General features: G+C 39.0%; 1 protein-coding gene across 1 annotated transcript; it reads left to right on the forward strand.

Annotated features, from left to right (window-relative positions):
• The first annotated feature begins 6,356 nt into the window (after positions 1-6,356).
• Positions 6,357-14,248, forward strand: LOC137287715 (carbohydrate sulfotransferase 15-like). The gene is made up of 7 exons (XM_067820104.1): positions 6,357-6,575; positions 7,841-8,060; positions 11,259-11,387; positions 11,757-11,913; positions 12,730-12,880; positions 13,257-13,404; positions 14,067-14,248. The coding sequence occupies exons 1-7, from the start codon at positions 6,357-6,359 to the stop codon at positions 14,246-14,248; spliced, it is 1,206 nt and encodes a 401-aa protein (XP_067676205.1).
• The last annotated feature ends 6,442 nt before the right edge of the window (positions 14,249-20,690 follow it).

Consider the following 20,690-nt stretch of genomic DNA (forward strand, 5'->3'; position numbering starts at 1 on the left):
AACGTCCATTCTAGGGCACATAGCTTGTCGCCCTCCAAAAGAGTGCGGGGTAGATCTCCAATAAATCACCCCAAAAGATAGTTTATTCCAATAATATTGTACAGTGGAACATGAATTACAGCTATTAGTCCAAGATTTTACAGCTTCAGCGATATGTCTCCAAGAGACATAATTAAAACAAACAGATACATTTGACCTTCGTCAATTTTAATGCATATCATTGTTTTTCACCTCCGAGTGATAGAGCCACTGGCGGGTCATCCGTTCTAGTCAGCCAAAACGTTATTCAAAGCCCTGTTTCACTTATAACTAATATGCAGGCTTATGCTGTGTGAATTACTTTACATGTAGCCTTTACGCTATGCTCACTCTATATTTCGCCATCTTCGACGTTTGCCAAAACTGATCTTCAAGCTCTATATGACCAACTCCCAAGCCCTGTATTATAATGGGAGATTTAAATGGGCACAACCCACTCTGGGGTAGTGTAACTACAAACACTAAAGGCAAATTGTTGGAGGACTTTTGTTCTGACAATGATTTATGTATTTATAATGATGGTTCCAACACATATTTACATCCTGGTACAGGTACTTGTTCTGCTCTTGACTTGTCATTGACAAATTCAGATCTACGAAATGAATTCGAATCCTATTGTCAACGCATGCCTGTAACGTGATCATATATAGTTGGTGCGTCGACTGGGGATCAGCTCACGGATAGGATGACTGGAGAATTACATACATGCAATAATTTGACGAAATGATGAATGAATATGTTGACGAACATGAAGGCATAGTTTAGTTGTTCAGACTTCTTTAGTTGGTTTCACAAGACATGACAAACAAGTATACATGAATGAGGTTAGCGGACTTCCAGCTCAACCCCAGGGCCTTTCCTGCGTGCGGCATAATCCTGCTCACGGTCGTCCCTACAAAGACTGCCGGTCTCCACACTCACATCTCACGTCTCACGTCTCACCTCCAGTATAGATGTGAGCATACATATATATAGTTTTTAACAACAATAGACAGGCAAAGATTCAACAATGGACAGATAGAGAAACTAATAGCACTTCCCTCTACAATTGATGTGATGACAGACACAGCCAAGGGGGGTGACCAATAAAGGGCATAAATGTCATATACAGTAATTAATGGAAGTGACAAAGAGGAACAGGGTAGCTGGCGAAACAATGTACTCTGCGGTAGTGATAAAGATCAGGATTGCAGATTGAATAATAATAACAACTAAATATCGTATAGCCTGGTCACATAGTTTTTGGTCATTAGAAATATTTGGACATGGCTGTCCTGAAGTAGACACTATAACACTATGGTTAATAATTTAAATAAATTTAAAATTTTAAATGCTAAAGTGCGGCGTACTTTTAAACAGAACTAACGCCAATCTTGGCGAAATTATGTATCCAAAATAAATTCTCGGACTATTCATTTCAACTCAGATAATGGGGAAGACTATAATGAAACTTTTTCTATTCATGAGCTCCATACTGCTCTTGATCAAGCTCATGATACTGCTACAGGAGCTGATAACATACATTATCAACTCCTAAAGCATTTACCAGAATCCTGCCTAGAAACTCTTCTAAATATTTTTGATGATATTTGGACATCGGGTAACTTTCCTCCCTCATGGCGTGACGCCATAGTAGAACCGATACCTAAACCTGGACGTGATCATACGGATCCGTCCAATTATCGACCTATTTCACAAACTAGCTGTGTTTGCAAGACCATGGAACGCATGATAAATAATCGACTTGTTTGGTACTTGGAAACAAATAATCTTATAACAGATATACAGTGTGGTTTCCAGAAAAACAGAGTGAGTGAGTGAGTGAGTTTAGTTTTACGTCGCACTTAGCAATATTCCAGCTATATGGCGACGGTCTGTAAATAATCGAGTCTGGACCAGACAATCCAGTGATGAACAACATGAGCATCGATCTGCGCAATGGGGAACCGATGACATGTGTCAACCAAGTCAGCTAGTCTGACCACCCGATCCCGTTAGTCGCCTCTTACGACAAGCATAGTCACCTTTTATGGCAAGCATGGGTTGCTGAAGGCCTATTCTACCCCGGGACCTTCACGGGTACAGAAAAACAGAAGTACTGTCGATCACTTAGTGCGATTGGAATCATTTGTTAAAACCGCACTCATTAACAAACAACACGCTGTATATGACACTACTTGGAAATATGGCATTTTAAGAGATTTGCATGACTTCGTCTTGCGAGGTCGTTTGCGTGAATTTATAGACAAGTTTTTAAATAACAGACAGGTCCAGGTCCGTGTGGTTTCTACCCTGTCTGATCATTACAATCAGGATCAGGGTGTTCCACAAGGAAGTATTTTGCCCGTCACTCTTTTTAGCATCAAGATCAACAGTTTATCTAAAGTTTTAAACGATTTAATAGATGGATCTTTAATTGTGGATGATTTTAATATTTCTTGCCGTGGTAAAAATATGCATACTATTGAACGGCAACTGCAGCTGTGTTTAAACAAAATTGATAAATGGTGTCTTGAAAACGGCTTTTTACCACATATTAAATCACTTAAAACTAAATGCCTGAAAGCACTTGACTTGTTGAAAGTGGTTTCAAATTCAAAATGGGGAGAGGATGAAGCTACCCTTCTCCATCTATATCGATCACTCGTTCGTTCTAAACTTGATTATGGCTCCATCGTATATGGTGGAGCCTGCAAAAGCAATATTAAACTTCTTGATCCTGTCCATCACCAAGGTCTAAGACTTTGTCTTGGGTCCTTCAGAACTTCACCTATTGACAATCTCTATGTTGAGGCTGACGAACCATCTCTTGAGCAGCGCCGTATAGAGTTAGCTTTACAGCATATTACTAAATTATACTCTAATCATTCTAACCCTGCATATAACTGTGTTTTCAATATCCTTTCTGAGGATTTATACAACAAAAAGTCTTCTCTTGTCCCGCCTCTCATATACAATATATCCTGCTTGACTGTGTTGAATTCACCATCACAAGGCATAAGTATTATACAGTTAAAACAATTAAGGATCTTTTTACCAGCGTTAGATCTCATTTAATTATTTTTTTTTTCAAAAGAAATTGATTTTTTGGTTGAATTTTGAAAACTTGTTGTGTAAATAGATACATTTTAATTATTGGAAGTTTGGATTAGTAACTTGAATTGTTGGTTGCTGTACCCTCAAAGTGGGTTGAAGTACCTTAAAATTATTGTCCTCCTGAGAGGGTACGTAAGTCCAAAAGCATTAACAGTAAATGTAAACTTTCCACTGTTCTTAGTCGTAGTATATGTGTATTTTTAATTTTTGGCTAGATGTGTCTAAATTGCTAACAGCTAAGGGGATGATGTAAATCCAGCTAGGGTCCATGCAGGTAGCAAAGGCACTGTAAGTCCCTATGGCCCCTAGTATAACAACTTCAGTTGTTAGCAATCTATAGCCTGATTTTATATTGTATTGTCCGAATAGTGATATTTTTTTTTACTTTCCATGCTAGTTTTAATTGAAATTGTGATATTCTAGTTGTTTTACTGTCCTTCGTTGACAGGTTTTTATACTATACATATATTTCATTTCAGAATTAAATGTTCTCGTCACGATATGGCTGAGACATTGCCGATGTGACGTTAAATATTAACTCACTCACTGTATCTTCTCATCAGTAACTAGTATGTGTTTGGTCGTGATTTGACCTTTTTCGCCTCATACCAACTATTTGAAAAATACATGGATGAAGACGGCCGATATATTAAACGTCGTTTCAAATTCAAAGTATAGAGCAGATCATGAGCCCTCCCCCAACCGTATTACAGATGCATCATTTATGTTGGGGCTTGTAAACGCAATTTGCAATTAATAGTATTAGCATTATGATTTGCAGTTAGCAGTTATTTCTAAATAACGTTGTACTAAATCGAGTCCTGCTCTTGGTAAAATAAATAAAATTTAGGGCGCTCCATATCTTTTGTTTGTAGTATATGATACATAAATTTCCGAATTTGGGTATTCTCTATAAACGTGATGCAATATTGTCGTAAATGACAAGTAATAAATAACACTGAACATTCCTCTCATGACTCGGAGGTTGGAAAACAGAAACAAAGCCATGATGGCATATCAAAATTTTAGTATAACTAGAAAATGGAGTATTTATCGGATACGACTACCTATCCATCTCTGACCCAGGTGTAGTCACAGATACTTTGAGTCCAACAGAAAGTGCTTATAAGGCTGACAAATGACTGATCGATAACAGTATGGAATGTGACTTAGAGAAATTGTCAAGGACAACGAAAATGTCAACTCACACCAGATGGATAAGACAGAAAGGTCAACGTAGCTTTAATATGATGGGTGGGCTGCTGCCTGTGATAATGATTATATCATAGGTAAAGCGAAAACTTCCCCACAATGCATAAAAAGACAATTTAAATCAACTGTGACCCATCCTACCAGATATCTGCAGATTGTATGTTGTCTTTTTTAATTTATAAACTGGAATAGCGAAACATCAGTAACGAATCACTGTTAGCACCAGAATTGAAAAAAATCAGACTTTTGCAATCATGTATAGTGTATAAATCTTAAGATTAGCATACATTTCACATATGAACGAACACCCAGTTCAATAAATACAGGAGGGGTGACAGAAACTTAATCAAAAAACGTGATTATGGTTCAACCATGACTCAGACGGGTACACATTACATTATGGAATACGAAAGTTAGATAAAGATTTCTAGCTGTCAACATGAAGCCTCGGGGCGTAAAGATAGAACTGTGACATAATACTCTCATGACACAGTTGATGTGATGGAAGGGAATCCATTCACCTTCTATCATATCAATCAAATTATCCGAAATCGTGTGTGCTATTTTCATACGCTGGGAACTTAGGCGTAAATGAACTTTTGTTTCATTGTTTCCTTTGTAAATGAGTTAAAATTGTTATGAAATACTTTATCGTGTCATGAATGTAGAAGTATCACAGCCAAATTTTATGGGAGAGGTAAAAGTTCAAAAGGTTTTAATGGGCACGAATTTTTGAAAATTCGAAACGTTAATTCTCTTACCTCTGTTACTCAGTTATTTCACTCGCCCTTGTTGCATTTTTTACACTGTAATTGTGTATATTATGAGTTTATAAATGTTGAAGTCAAGATATGGCTAAAATATTACCAGTGTGACTATAAAGTTTAACTCACTCATACGAGTGAGTATATGTTATCAGTCACGAGTTAAGTGTGAGCATACAACTACTTCGTCAAAAATCGACATTTGTCATAAACACATGCACAAAACACGTGGAACAAAGGGAATAGGTTCTAACACATTTTCGCTCTAGATCTGGGGTCGACAACGCGATATCACAACGTGAACATCTGGCTTAGAAGTATCACCAATCTGTGCGAGTATCTGTGCGAGGTAGAGTGAGTGAGTGAATTATTATTTAAAGTCACATATTTCAGCCATACTGAGACGAGAAAATCTGTAAAAGATGAATACATTTACTAGATAAACTGCCATTGCTGTTCATGTGTATTAATGCAGGTAAGAAAGGCATTGTAAGTCCCCATGGCACCTAGCATGGTGATCTATCTTCAGTTGTTGGCGATTCATAGCTCGTTTTCATGGTGTATTGTCCTAGTATGAAATGCAGTGTTAGAGAAAGATGCCAGTTCTATTTCTTGATACTGTGATAGTCTATTTGTTTACTGTCCTTCCTTGTCAGGTGTATATAATTTCCTTTTAATTGTTATGAATCTCTCTATACATAAGTTGATTCAGTCACGATATGGCTGAAATATTGCCGATGCGACTTTAAATCTTAACTCACTCACTCACACCTGTGCACTAGTATGCATCAACTCATGCTTGCTCCGTAAGGCTACTAACGGTATCGGGTGGTCACGCTTGTCGACTTGCTTGAGATATGCCCAACACAACCCGATTTCGTTGATAGATGCTTATGATGTTTGTCACTGGGTTGCCCGGTCCAGACTCGATTATTTACAGGCCACCGCCACATCGGGGAAATGTTGCTGAGTCCGACGTCACAACAGCAACAATAACAACAACAACTGAAACACTGAAACTGAAACACTGTAAAATATAACTGATAACTCGGGGCGGTTTACCTCGGGGCGGCTACGTAGCACAGTGGTTAAGGCGTTTGCTCGTCGATTCTCCACAGTGTGTGAAGCCCATTTCTGCTCATCCCCGCCGTGATATTGCAGGAAAAGTGTGAAGCGGCGTAAAGCTTAACTTATTTTACCTCGATTACCACATGTGAACTTGTATTTCTTTTCAGCAAGTCCAAAATGAAGATCGGAACAACACGACTGGTGTTCTTGTTGCTGGTGTCGTGCGCTACTATCTGGTTTATGACTTGGCATTACAGGGGAACTGTCATTTATGACGCCAAGAGGCCCATGTATTCACACGGATACGTACAGTACAGTACAGTACACAAGTCAGTGAAACAAGACATCCGGTGTGTGGGAGCAGGGCCTGATGAGGCTGAAGACCTGTTTTGTATGGTATGTAAAGGGCAAATCGTCCGTACCTACCATCTAATAGGTAATTCATCTCTATTTCTCTCCCTCCTTCTCATTCTCTCTCTGTCTCTCTCACTGAACATCTTGCCTGAACTATCACCTGAACAAATGGTACTAATGAAGAAAGTGTGAGTGAGAACTTGAGTGAGTGAGTGGGTTCAGGTTCATTGTCACATCGGCAGTATTTCAACCACAGTGTGACTTAACAAAGTACAATTTCATAATAAACGCAATTAGATTATAAAAACGTTGTCGAGGAAGGACCGCAAAATAACTGGATTTTCCTTTAAACAGAATTAAAACTAGCATGTAAGTGTAAAATAAAACACGTCTTATGGACAGTACAATCTAAAACGCCGGCACCTGAAGTAAGGTCACCATACTAGGAACCATGGGGACATACAGTACCTTTCAATAAGCAAATAGAATTGCATCAGGCTTAATCTTGTCACGCAAGCATCCCTCACATGTTTATCGCAAAACCTATTCATGTTATTTTCGTGCTCAGAAATCAGGAGTGGGATGATCTTATTTAGACACATCCGTCTTACCGTTCGTTATGCCCAGATTGAAATATGAAGCAGGCAATTTGATCTCACTGGTCTTTTTTATGTCCATCCTTAGTTATCTGTTAGTTTGTGACCTTAGTAAGGGTTTACTCACCATATTTTGGTCACAGTGAGATCATATTGTTTTCTCACACCATGCAGTGCACATTACCTGGAGGTTGTCTTAAAATATGATTCTGTCTTTTTACTGCCTTTATATATGCTGTCTTTATATATGATGCTGTCGTTATATATGATTCTGTCTTTATATAAGATACTACCTTTATATATGCTGTCTTTGTACATGATGCTGTCGTTATATATGATTCTGTCTTTATATAAGATGCTACCTTTATATATGCTGTCTTTATACATGATGCTGTCGTTATATATGATTCTGTCTTTATATAAGATACTACCTTTATATATGCTGTCTTTGTACATGATGCTGTCGTTATATATGATTCTGTCTTTATATAAGATACTACCTTTATATATGCTGTCTTTATACATGATGCTGTCGTTATATATGATTCTGTCTTTATATAAGATACTACCTTTATATATGCTGTCTTTGTATATTATGCTACCTTTATATGTGATGCAGTCCTCATATATGAGTCTGCCTTTATATATGTTGCCACGGGAAAATATATATCTATGACGCGCTGCTTTAAAATACTTTATCACATGTCACAGGAAAAGCCCCAATATCTGCCGAACTTTAAGAACCCTTGTTGGTACGCAAAAGAGGATGGGAAATTTCGTCTCAAGTGCCTCCCATACTACCATCTTCTTGGCGTATGCAAATCAGGGACCACCGATCTCTCCTACCGCATACTAGCCCATGAAGACGTCCTTGGCTGCAATGATTGTTGGAAAAAGAAGGAAATATTTTATTGGTGCCGAAGAAGATATGGTAATTGTTAATGAGTGAGTGAGTTAATATTTAACGTCACATCAACAGTATCTCAGCCATATCGTGACGAGAACATTTAACATTTAAATGAAATGTATGCATGTGGTAAAATCTGTCAACGAAGGACAGTAAAAGAACTAGAATATCGCACTTTGAATTAAAACTAGCATGGAAAGATAAAACTAATACCACTATTTATACAATACAATATAAAACAGGCTATAGATCGCCAACAATAGAAGTTAGATCACCACACTAAGGACTGTAATTGTTAATTACTACATGTATATGATTTATACCCGTGTGTGCAAATGAATGACTGACGAGGATTTTTAACTCGTTGACTGGTGTACAGGTACATTTGTGCGTCCAAGTCAGTTCTGTCGGCGTTTATTTTCTATTACCTAATAGACAGACAGATAGATAGAGCAGGTCCCGTCTTTAAAGATCACATATACTCTAGGGGGTGCAAATGCATAAATCACTCACTGACATAAATGAAACCTCGTCATTAAAACTCATCATTTCGATCTCTAATTACCTTAAATCGACCTTTTTGACAAATCGCGACAGCTGTTGTGAAAAATGAAAGCTATATGTTCTCACAATCTACTATCATTTAGTTTTGTCACCTGCTTTGCCTGGTTTCCGAGTTACAGCCCTTGTTTTCGTAGACGATTCTGTCAAAATCACTTGGTGTCGCTAGGCTGTAATCCGTGTTAGGTAGTGTAAATCTACACGTTATTTGTCATCATTCACTTGATGGTAACGCCAACACAACAATTCCACTCTTGGAAGCTAGGTGGAGGCCAATATAATTTTACTTGCAATATGTCACTTCGACCCCCTCCTTCCTTCCGTGGAAGAACTTGTTTTGTTATGTTACAAGCTGTCATGCAAAATCCTTTTGGCCATGATACAAAATCCTTTTGGTCATGATTCAAATACATATTTAGTTACTAGTAAAAAGTAGTTCTGATTTTCTAACTTGATGAAAACAAACCATAATCTCAATAATTCTAACGGACTTTAGCCCGTGACTTCACGATTTTCAAAAATGGCGGCGCCGTGTCTGAGGGTAAATACTATTTAAGTTTGTTTTCACCGACTTAAAAAATCAAAATTACTTTTCACTTGTAGTTAAATATGTATTTGAATCATGACGAAAAGGATTTTGCATGACACTGCTTATAATATAACAATTTCACTCTTGGAAGCGAGCCGGGGGTCGATATAATATTACTTACGATGATATTGTCACTTCGACCACAACCTCGCTTCCGAGGAAGAAAGCGTTATATTCACATAAATATGTGCATAGTGACACCATCACCCGACCGCAAGGAGCAATTGATGGCAACACAACAATTCGGCAGGTTTTTTTCTGACGTCGAGAAATCAGCAAAATGACGAGCTTCCTACAAATTAAATATAACTAACTGAAAACCGTTGCTTCTATGACGTCACTGCTGGGCTCTGGCGACAGAGTTTCGTAACCTGTCTCTGGTTTCGTTTGGGGGCGAGGGAGAAGCAGAGGGCTTTTTGGTAACTCTTGAACGTTTGGTATGAATTAACCACACGTTTGTTTGTTTTTTTAAATGGTGTTCGTTTTTGACCAGCCAGAAGTCTTTCATATGGTAAAAAGAGTAACAAAAAATTCGTTCGGAGTTTATTCGTTCATTAAGGAAATCACAAATCAAGATTCTTGCAAGGTTCTGGCAACAAGAGAAGCAAATAGCCACAGATATCATGGTTTCATATTTGAGAAATCCAAATTGCCCATGATCGTAGAAGTTCAGGTAGATGAATGACTCAGGAAATTGATATTCGAGCATTTGCACTCTTCAAATAAAGAAACGCATATGTGATTTTGAGAATACTGGATTCATGTAGCTGCTAACAGCAATCTAAATATCCTATTTCTCTCCAGATCGCCTTCCTTGTGTGATTGTAAACACCTTCAACGTCAAAACGCGTTACTTTTAACGGCATCCGTTGTTTTAGAAGCATTTGAATAAATATTCGTCAAACGTCATCAAGATTACATGCAAAAGCATGCGGTATCGATCACTGTAAACTAGCAAACGTTGTGTTTAATTTTCTCATTCGCTCTTGCTCGGAGAAGAGGAAATTGACTGAGTGCAGCCAATCGAAGCATTGCCATTGTCCGCCTTGAAGCTGGAGAGTCACGTCAACAATTGCCCGACGTTCAACGTTCATCAGAGCACTATATCTACCCTTTGGGGATCCTTTCCTACAGACCAGATCGGCCTTAGGTCGCCTGAAAAGGACCGCTACATCTGGGTTACTCACTTGTGTCATGGTCTTGCCACAACAGTGGAGACTGCACAATGCATCCCTGGTTAATGAAGAATTTCCGGCCAAACTATGAGGAATGTGTTGCATGAGGAAGACCATGTATCACCACAGTTTTGAGAGATTTCCATCGGCGCATTCGCTTCCAGTGCTGTCTTAGAGTCCGGCAGTGGTATCTTAGAAACTGGAGGCCAACCTGGTTCAGTGATGCATCACGATTTCTTCTTCATCGTCGAGATGGAAGACAGCGTGTTTACCGTTTGAAAAACGTTTGAACGCCCGGAAATAAGCCAATATATGATGTTTATCTCCTGAAACGTGTATGATCCAATATAAGACGCGCTCTTGTCCACCAATGCACTGTGATTGTGTTCTCAGAGGGCATGTGGAGTGAATGATTTAATATTTAACGGCACATCGGAAATATTTCAGCCATATCGTGACGAGAGCATGTTTCATATTGAAATGAAATATGTGCATATTATAAACACCTGTCATCAAAGACAGCAAAACAACTATGAATATCACAGTTACAGTTAAAAATAGTGTGGAAAGTTAAAACTAGTAGCACTATGTGGACAAAAAACCCAATATAATCACCAACAACTGAAGGTAGATCACCATACTAGGGACCATGGGTACGGGAGGCATGTAGAAGTTGGTATTCAGGAATAAGACAACTATTATGGATGTCAACTTCTTCTTTACACAACGTTTCTGGGCTATTCTTTGGATCGTCATGCAAATGACGAAGGACCAAGGAATAGCCCTAAACATACGCGATACGTGAACAATAAAGAAGAGGATGACATTTTGTCTTATTATTCTCTGTACTGGGAGAGAATGAATCATTGCTTTTTCAAATCATTTACTTTTACACAGGTTATACAGTTGACATGGAGGGAGTAAGGACACCATGCAACTTCAGCTGCTTTCTGCAAAAGTTTACTACCGCGGCACAAAAGATAGAACAGGAAGTTACAGAATCAGGATACCACAACATGATAACAGGTGGGGATACAACATCAAAACCAGTCCAGCTGGTCGTCATTATACTTCTTGGTTTCACCTAAGTGGTAAATGCCCATATGAAATACATTTAATCAGAGTGCTTCATCTTCAATCAGGCGGAATAAATATGAAATTAAAAAAAAAGAAACAAAACACCAACTCACTCACTGCTTTACTCTTTTCGTCCAGGTGACTCATCACTTGCTTGATGTTCACTTGCTTGAAGTCACTTCATCGTCATAAAACGGTCAGAATCTACATGGAAACGTCGCTATGAACAAAAACAAGAACTTACATGATTTTTAACTGAAATACTCATTATAGCATCGTTAAAACCATGCTCATTCACGCGTTGTGTCGTATGTCTAGGTGACGCATCTCCATCAGATTTTAGCGATTTCCGTGGTTGGCCCAAAATACCTCAAAATGCAGGTTTACAGGAACCAGTGGTGACGACCCCCCATCTTATAAGACACGTGTATACAGATCCAAAGTTCATCCTCATCCTTAGAAATCCAACTGACAGGTGAGTACTTGTTTTGTGGTTACAGAACTATTTTAAATCCGTTTATCATAACAGATATTGTGTGTACCGGCAGACAGCACAAATTTTGCTTCGGCTTTAATGATGTCAGAAATTGTCCAACAAATTGTGGTACCACCAACGAATGGAGACAAGCAGTTATGGTCACGATATGTTTGAGGTGATTACGTTTAGTACTGAGGATTGCAAGAAATGAAAGCATTTATGCCGTATCATCGGATCAACACAACGTCACTTTGCAAACGTCTTTGGTACCAGCCAAAGCGTGATAAGCAGGACATCATCACTCATTGACTGCAAGTGCTCTCAAAACTCAGACAGTGCGTAATCGTTTCTCTATACTAATCGCCAATCAGGGAGGGCGTGAATTCGTATCAGACCTTACTCGACATCAGGATCAGACACTAACCCCACCCCCACCCCCACCCCCACCCCACCACCACCACCACCACCACCACCACCACACACACACACACACACACACACGCTGAGATGTTGCTAAAAGGGCAATAATTTCTGAGGTCCAGTTTTATGGTAGTTTGAGAATAGGGTTGTTGGCATTTCAAAAGTTTCAAGTTTATCTCCCCCCCCCCCCCCCTCTCTCTCTCTCTCTCTCACGCGCGCGCACGCACGCCTTAAATGATGAAAATGATTAAATAATGGGGCCGCTCTCAATCTTGAACGATGTTAAAACCTGTCGTCAACAAAGGGCAGTTAGACAACTGGGATATCAGATGTGTAAAATCATAAAGTCATGAAATGTAGAAGTGTAACCGAAGTTATGTAATGTAAATGCAGGTTATATTCTGACTACACGATGAGACATGGACAGACTCCTGAGGATTTCCACGAAGCTGTCAGGGACGATATTCGGATCGAAGACGCCTGCATGAGGAACCATTCTGTAGAACAATGTCTCTACAGCGTGGAATTAGCACGTAAACTACGGGTGAGAATTTCTGAAATCTGGTAACCAACACTTACAATATTTACAGTCTAACAGTAAATCAGTTTTAAAAGCTAGACTAATTTTAGCTTTGATTTTATGTTTTGTTTGTTCAGAAAACCTAAAGGCAGGAGGGGACAAAATGTATTAAATCTCCAGTCAAAGTAATATTCCATTTAACTACAAAAAGTAGTTTACTTTTGGCAATTTATGAAGTATATATGGGAAAAAAACAATGGAAAAATATATACTTGTGTATTTTTATGGTTTGGGACAAAAAAAAACTATGAGGATTTTATCTTTTTCGTTTTCTTGATAAAATACGACCGTAAAACAAGAAATAGAATTAGTCTGGCCTAAGGATATTTTTTTCTTTCAGACTCGTATTTTTCTGGGGTGTTATTCAGTATATATGCGACAATGGTTGAATGTGTTTCCACGAGACCAGTTCCTCATCTTGCGTACAGAGGACCACGATAAAGATCCTACAGCTCAGCTAAAATCAGTGTACAACTATCTCAAACTAAGTAAGTTTCCATCTCCTTCTTCCATGTTTCTTTTCAGTAGAGAGCCTTGAAGGTCCCGGGGTAGAACAGGCCTTCAGCAACCCATACTTGCCATAAAAGGCGACTATGCTTGTCGTAAGAGGCGACTAACGGGATCAAGTGGTCAGGTTCGCTGACTTGGTTGACACATGTCATCGGTTCCCAGTTGCGCAGGTCGATGCTCATGTTGCTCTTCACCACACTTCAGGCTCAAGTGAGGATTAGGGAAAGATGCATAGGTGTTACAACAAGGACCACTTGTCCTTTAATTGGCTTGTATTTCTAATCAAGAGCCCCGTGAAGGTCCGGGGTAGAATAAGCCTTCAGCAACCCATGCCTACCATAGAAGGCGACTAACGGGATCGGGTGGTCAGGCTCGCTGACCTGGTTGACATATCTCATCGGTTCCCAATTGCGCAGATCGATGCTCATGTTGTTGATCACTGGATTGTCTGGTCCAGACTCGATTATTTACAGACCGCCGCCATATAGCTGGAATATTGCTGAATGCTCTCTCTTTTCAGTAGAATAGTCTAGTCGTCAATAACATTTTAGAGCATATCAGCAACCCAGATGGGCAGAACAATCCAGTTACAAATATTCCCCCTTGAAGACAGTTCATTCAAAGTGTCATTTTATTTCAGATTATACTGAAGAGTGGCTGGCATCCATCACGCGTGTCCCTCATCAAAATGCCAGTGAGAAGAAGAAGAGAATGGGACCTATGCTTGAAAAGACACGTGTCTTACTAGACGCTTTTTACAGCCGTTACAATCACGACTTAGCAGATATGCTGCAGGACAAGATGTTTCTGTGGCTGTCTTAAAACTATTATAATATAAAATACTACAATCAGCAAATAAACACAAACACTTCAGCTGGTTATACGCTTAAGACAATATTTACAAATTTATCTTTTCTAAAATGCCGTATTTAATAATGTCCAAGCCTAAGTTCGATTAATCTATGGCAGAAATCAAACGACGGTGTCTGTGACCTAAATGAAGAATCATTAACTGACGCGCTGTTTTTTTTGACGTGTCAGCTCCCTACGTTAAGTCAAACGTTACTAGAAAAACAAATGATGAACAATTTGGTGACGGTTTATGTTCGGGTTAAATATCTTCCCTAGATCATTTTAATTACATCTTTGATTCTCTTAGACCATTCAAGATAAAATGACCGCCTCATTTCTACTACCAACAAAAGTTTAGATCAGTACATTCAGCTGAAGCTGACTAGTCATGCGACATTCCACGATTGCATTGTGGGAATGTAAACATTACAAACATGACCGTGTCTCTTTAAAGTTTCAAGTCGAACTATGAGACATTTTATCCTTCGGAAAACATAAACATAATGTTTCCACCGGTGATGTTAGCTCTTTGCTGCAACTGCAAACCAACAAACGGTATGCGACGAAGCAGTTTACTGTGGGAGGCTGCACGAAGCGATGGCAACTGACATCCATCGTGACGTCGGTTACATTGTGACGTAATGCAAAAAAGTTCGATTACCGCAGTGCCATCAACACATTCTGACGTAATGCAAACAAGTCTTTATCGTCTGATAAAGTGTTGTCGGCGCCTGTGATCTTTCACCTTAGAATGTAAGTTTAACAATTAGATCTCTGAGATTAACTTGAACACATGTCCCCACGGTTTTATAACACCATAAACTCAATAAAGATGGAGCCTTTGAAAGACACGATTGGTGCACATCCTGGGCACATTTGAAGATGGTCTGTGCTACTGATCTGTAAAGGGTTTTGCAGCTTTCATGAATATAAGTCACATTCTGCAGAAATTCCCAAGTACATATTTCATTATTCTCCAATGATCCATTATCTTGTTCATTGATGATAAGAGGATATAGATACTTATGTACAAAAGTTTGCATGATACAGTACGATCTATTTTCTCAAGTATGAAGTGCATATACCAGATTGGTCGGTGCTACTGCCTAGTGGTTAAAGCCATTCGCTTGTCACGCTGAAGACCCGGGTTCGATCCCCTACAGTGGTACAATGTGAGTCTCATTTTTGGATGTTCCCTGCTGTGCATGAATGAAAGACATAAAGACATTCATTCATTCATTCACATGCTGTATCAATTTTGTTTGGTCTTGAGAAAGCTTATGATACAACCTGGAAGCATGGCATTTTGAAGGATTTACATGATTTTGGTTTGAGAGGCCGTTTGCCTCTTTTCATATCACACTTTTTAAAAGACAGGCAGTTTCAAGTCCGAGTGGGTTCTACCCTGTCTGATCATTACAATCAGGATCAGGATGTTCCACAAGGCAGTATTTTGTCTGTCACACTGTTTAGCATCAAGATCGATCGTTTATCCAAGGTTTAAAATGATTCAATTGATGAATCATTATTTGTGGATGATTTTAATATTCCCTGTCGTGGTAAAAATATGCATACATTTGAACGGCAACTGCAGCTAAGTTTAAACCAAATATGTAAATGGTGTCTTGAAAACGGCTTTAAATTTTCTAAATCCAAGACGAATTGTATACATATGTGTAGAAAATATAAGACCCAGAAGGACCCAGAATTGTCTTTAAATGGCACACCCATCAAAGTTTTAAATTAGGCAAAGTTCCTGGGTTTAATTTTCGACTTTCATTTAACCTTCTCACCTCACATTGGATCCCTTAAAGCTAAATGCCTGAAGGCACTAGATTTGTTAAAGGTTGTTTCAAATTCACAAATTCGTATACAGATCATTAGTACGATCTAAACTTGATCATGGCTCCATCGTATATCGTGGAGCCTGTAAAAGCAACATTAAAATTCTTAAATTCTATTCACCACCAAGGTCTAAGACTTTGTCTTGGGTCTTTCAGAACCTTACCTGTTGACAGTGTTTCTTACACAACGCGTATAGAAATGTCTTTACAATACATTACCAAATTATACGCTAATGAATTAAACCCTGCATGTAACTGTGTGTTCAATCCCCTTCATGAGGATTCGGGCACCGAATCAAACCATTTATTTCTGCTGCCGGTATTGAGCTGGAAAATATAGCTCCTTTCCGTCTTTTTTCTTCTCCCTCTTGGCGGTTGGTCAGGCCCCAAGTGGACCTAACATTAACTACATTTAGAAACTATTGAATTACAATATAAACAAGAATATAATCAAATAAAAGTAAATATAGTAATTACTAATCCTTATTTACAGATGGGTCTAAGGATGATGGTGCAGTAGCTTGTCCCACTGTGATTGGATCGAGAACAATATCTTCTAGATTACCGAATAGTAGTTCTATTTTTCAGCATATTCACGGCTCTTAAATATATTCAAAGACACCCTACACATAAACAGTATATAATCTGTTCAGACTCTCTTTCTTGCCTCCAGGCACACATCCACTTTTAATAGAAATTATTGAACTGTGTAATGATCTTGCTACTGGCCATACGATATTGTCTTCTGTTGGTTACCCAGCCACGTAGGACTCTCTGGTAGCACACTGGCTGATCTTGCTGCTAATGCAGCGCTCAACAAATCTGTGACACCACTTCTTAATACTTACACTGATTATAAAGTCACCATTAGATCTTATATCAGTGATCTGATGCAAAAGAAGTGGGACTCCCAAGTAGGTATAAATAAAGTACATGTGATAAAACCCAGTATTGGTTATAACTACTTGGGTTGTCAGTCCAGAGTTGAAGAGGTTATTTTACGACGATGTCGCATTGGCCACACAAGATACACAAACAAATATATACTAAAAGGTGAGGATCCCCCGATTTGTATCCTTTGTGATGAAACAATCAAGCATAATTAAGCATATGTTGCTTGACTGTGTTGAGCATTCCATCACAAGGGACAACTATTTCAAATCAAGAACTTTAAAGGATCTTTTTAATAATATAAGTTCTCATTTAATAATTGCACTTTAGATGTGTTAAATGATTTGTAAGTAGATAAATAGTATATTGTTGGTGGTTTAAATTCGTAACTGTTCTTGTTAGTGGCTGTACCCTCAAAGGGGGATAAAGTACTGTAAAATTATTGTCTTCCTTAGAGGGTACGCAAGTCCACAAACATTTAAAGTAGATAAAAACTTTCCACATTTTCAACGGGATGATGTAAAACCAGAGAGGGCCAATGCAAGAAGCAAATGTACTGTAAGTCCCCATGTTCCCTAGTATGGTGATCTACCTTCTGTCGTTGGTGACATATAGCCCTATTTTATATTGTCTTGTCCAAATAGTGATATTAGTTTTAACTTCCCACAATAGTTTTAAACTGCAACTGTCATATTCTAGTTGTTTTACTGTCCTTTGATGATGGGCTTTTATAATGTACGTATCTTCCATTTCAGTATTCATATTTCTCGTCACAATATGGCCGAAATATTGTCGATGTGACGTTAAATATTAACTCACTCACACTGACTCACTCTGCTTATTGTTCTGTTCTCTCCATAAGACCTCTGCTTATATTTTCTCTCGAAAATATTTCTATTAATTGATTTTCTCTCCGCAGTACTCCTGCATATCATTTTACTCACCACAATATATCTGTGTATTGTTTTTCTCTCCATAGTACTTTTGCTTTTTTCCGTCTCCACAATACCTTTGCTTATTGTTTCTCTCTCAACAATGTCTCTGCTTTTTTTTCTTTCCACAATACCGCTACTTATTGTTTTTTCTCCACAATACTTGTGCTTATTGTTTCTGTGCTAATTGTGTTTCTTCGTCACTCCCGTCACTAATCCATGCTTGTACTAACTGGATCTCTATACAAATACCCGGACTTGCAGTTTCTCTATATATTACCTCTCCTCGATCTGCAGACAGTTTCCATGTTGCTGACACATAGCTGAATGTGGTGCTAACTGGGAACACACCAGGGCTTTTAAGAATAAATAAATACGTTCAACTTAAAACACTAAAAACGTATAAAACAATAACAAAATGATATTAACTCAAGTATCCTTACTCAAGGTCTGTCCCAACAACCCATGTACTGGACAGTAAATTGAGTTCGTCTATGTGACACAGTGAGTAACATTGGTGGTATGAATGGTATCGAGATTGTTTAACTTGTGTAAAACGGGAGAAATAGAGGATGAATACCATTTTCTTTGGGTTTGCCGATTACTCTCACACACTAGGAAACAAAATATCGATGTGAGGCCAATTTCAAAAGATCAGTTTTTTTACCTAATGTCAAATAAAAATGAAAGTATTATTAGAAATATTTCAATGTATTTATATCATACAATGACTTTGAGAACTTGTATAATATTCCCACTTACATGAATCATTGTACCAAGTTACTACACATATAAATATGCATATTTTACGCATCCGCACTGTGATATACTGAACATGTATTCTATGTTGTAACAGGCGGTCGGTCTGAATATGAACTGAAATCAAGCAAGAGTGAGTGAGTGAGTATAGAGCTCCGCCGCTTTCAGCAATATTCCAGCCGTATGATGGCGGTCTGTAAATAATCGAGTCTGGACCAGACAATCCTGTGATCAACAGCATGAGCATCGGTCTGTTCAATTGGAACCGTTGACAGGATTCCACCGAGTCCGCGAGTCTGACCACCTGACCCCGTTAGTCGAATCTTTTAAGGAATGCCTATTCTACTCCGGACCTTCACGGGTCAATAATGCAAGAGAGTAACAGGAACAATTGTACTCACTAATATACATGGAACGTATGCATGGGGATAATGTAACATCAATACATTGAACTTCTCAACATTCGAGGAAATGCATGCTGCCGAGAACAGCACCTCCGTTGAGCTCCTCTTTCGCTTGGATGATGTCGACCCGCCTGAAAAGTGTACTACTCGGTATCTCTTGTGTGTGACAATGAAGCCTGGTCAAAGCCCCAAAGCTACGGGTAAGCGTCAAGCTGCCGCACACAATCTCCGATCCAGCAACTCTCGCCAAACATGTGATGACCACAATGCACACAACTGAATCCCAGTCTATTCCCAGTGTTACGACGTTCTATCGAGTAATCTCTTTTCCGGTCAATACAGAACACATGCTCTCTGCTTTTATAGAGAGTTGTGGATGTCTCAGGTTTACTCATACCACGATATCACCCTAGGGACATGTTGCATGTATGAGCAACATTGATCTTAGGCGTTCATGTTTCAAGAATTATGTCACATGTACATGCACAATATGACATACATGTATGTATTTAGTGTCGGGCAGAGACAAAGTATAGGGTAACCAAACTTTGGCAATCCTATCCTCTCGCTATAACATCGCACTGCCATCATTTCCTGGTAAACACCATGAAGATTAGTCTTCGGAAAATCTCTTCTTGTCGTAAGAGGCGTCCAGCGGGTTCGGGTGGTCAGGCTCGCGGAACTGTTCGGGGAGATTCCAAATCACTGGTGCAGACTCGATTATTTACAGACCCCGCTATATAGCTGGATTGTTGTGTTCAGCTTTAAACAGCAAAGAAACAAACATTTTCTGACAGCATTGGTGGACACTTGCAACATTACTTCACCTAACGGTCACCCGTAACGATTCGGGTTGAAATAGATCTTCAGTAACTTATTCTTTTCATAAGAGACGATCTGGTGGTAAGGCTCGCTGACTTGGTTGATGCACGTCATCGTATCACAGTTGCGTAGATTGAATGTCATTCCTGGATTGTCTGGTCAAGACTCGATTGCTTACATGCCGTTAAAGCATGTTATTGTATCATTACAAATATAAGTCGACCAATCGGCTCCACATCTCTCCAGGGGGAGGTGGGGGTACGCCCGTGGTAAAAGCGTAGATTGGCCATATGGGTACAATGTGTGAAGTCCATATCTGGTGTTGCCACCGTGATCTTGCTGGAATATTGCTAAAAGAGGCGGAAACCCATATTCATTTACTCTGTCAAATGACATGTGTATGGCTGAATGACGTCTGTGTGTATGCTCTTAGAAAAAAGTAAGGCAAAGCCCGATTATCATTGGACATTTTAAGACGACATTTACTGTAAGAGCTAAGCATTTTGTACAGAAAAACATCAACCGAGGCTTTAGTAACATTCATTGTTAAAATTAACGTCACGTACAGTTAGTAACGTGTGTGTCTCCCCACCGGAGGGTCATTTACTTCCTGGTACCTCCTGCCCATAGACGCAGTCAGAGAGCGGGTGACAGCCAGCTTTTTTAGTGTCTGAGGTTGTGGTTGTCGCCGTCTCAAACGTCAATCCAGCTCATCACAAAGACGTTCAGTTGGCTTTATATTGGATCTGGGAGGCCATGG

This window comes from Haliotis asinina, chromosome 6 (genome assembly GCF_037392515.1).
Source record: "Haliotis asinina isolate JCU_RB_2024 chromosome 6, JCU_Hal_asi_v2, whole genome shotgun sequence".
Lineage (NCBI taxonomy): Eukaryota > Metazoa > Mollusca > Gastropoda > Lepetellida > Haliotidae > Haliotis > Haliotis asinina.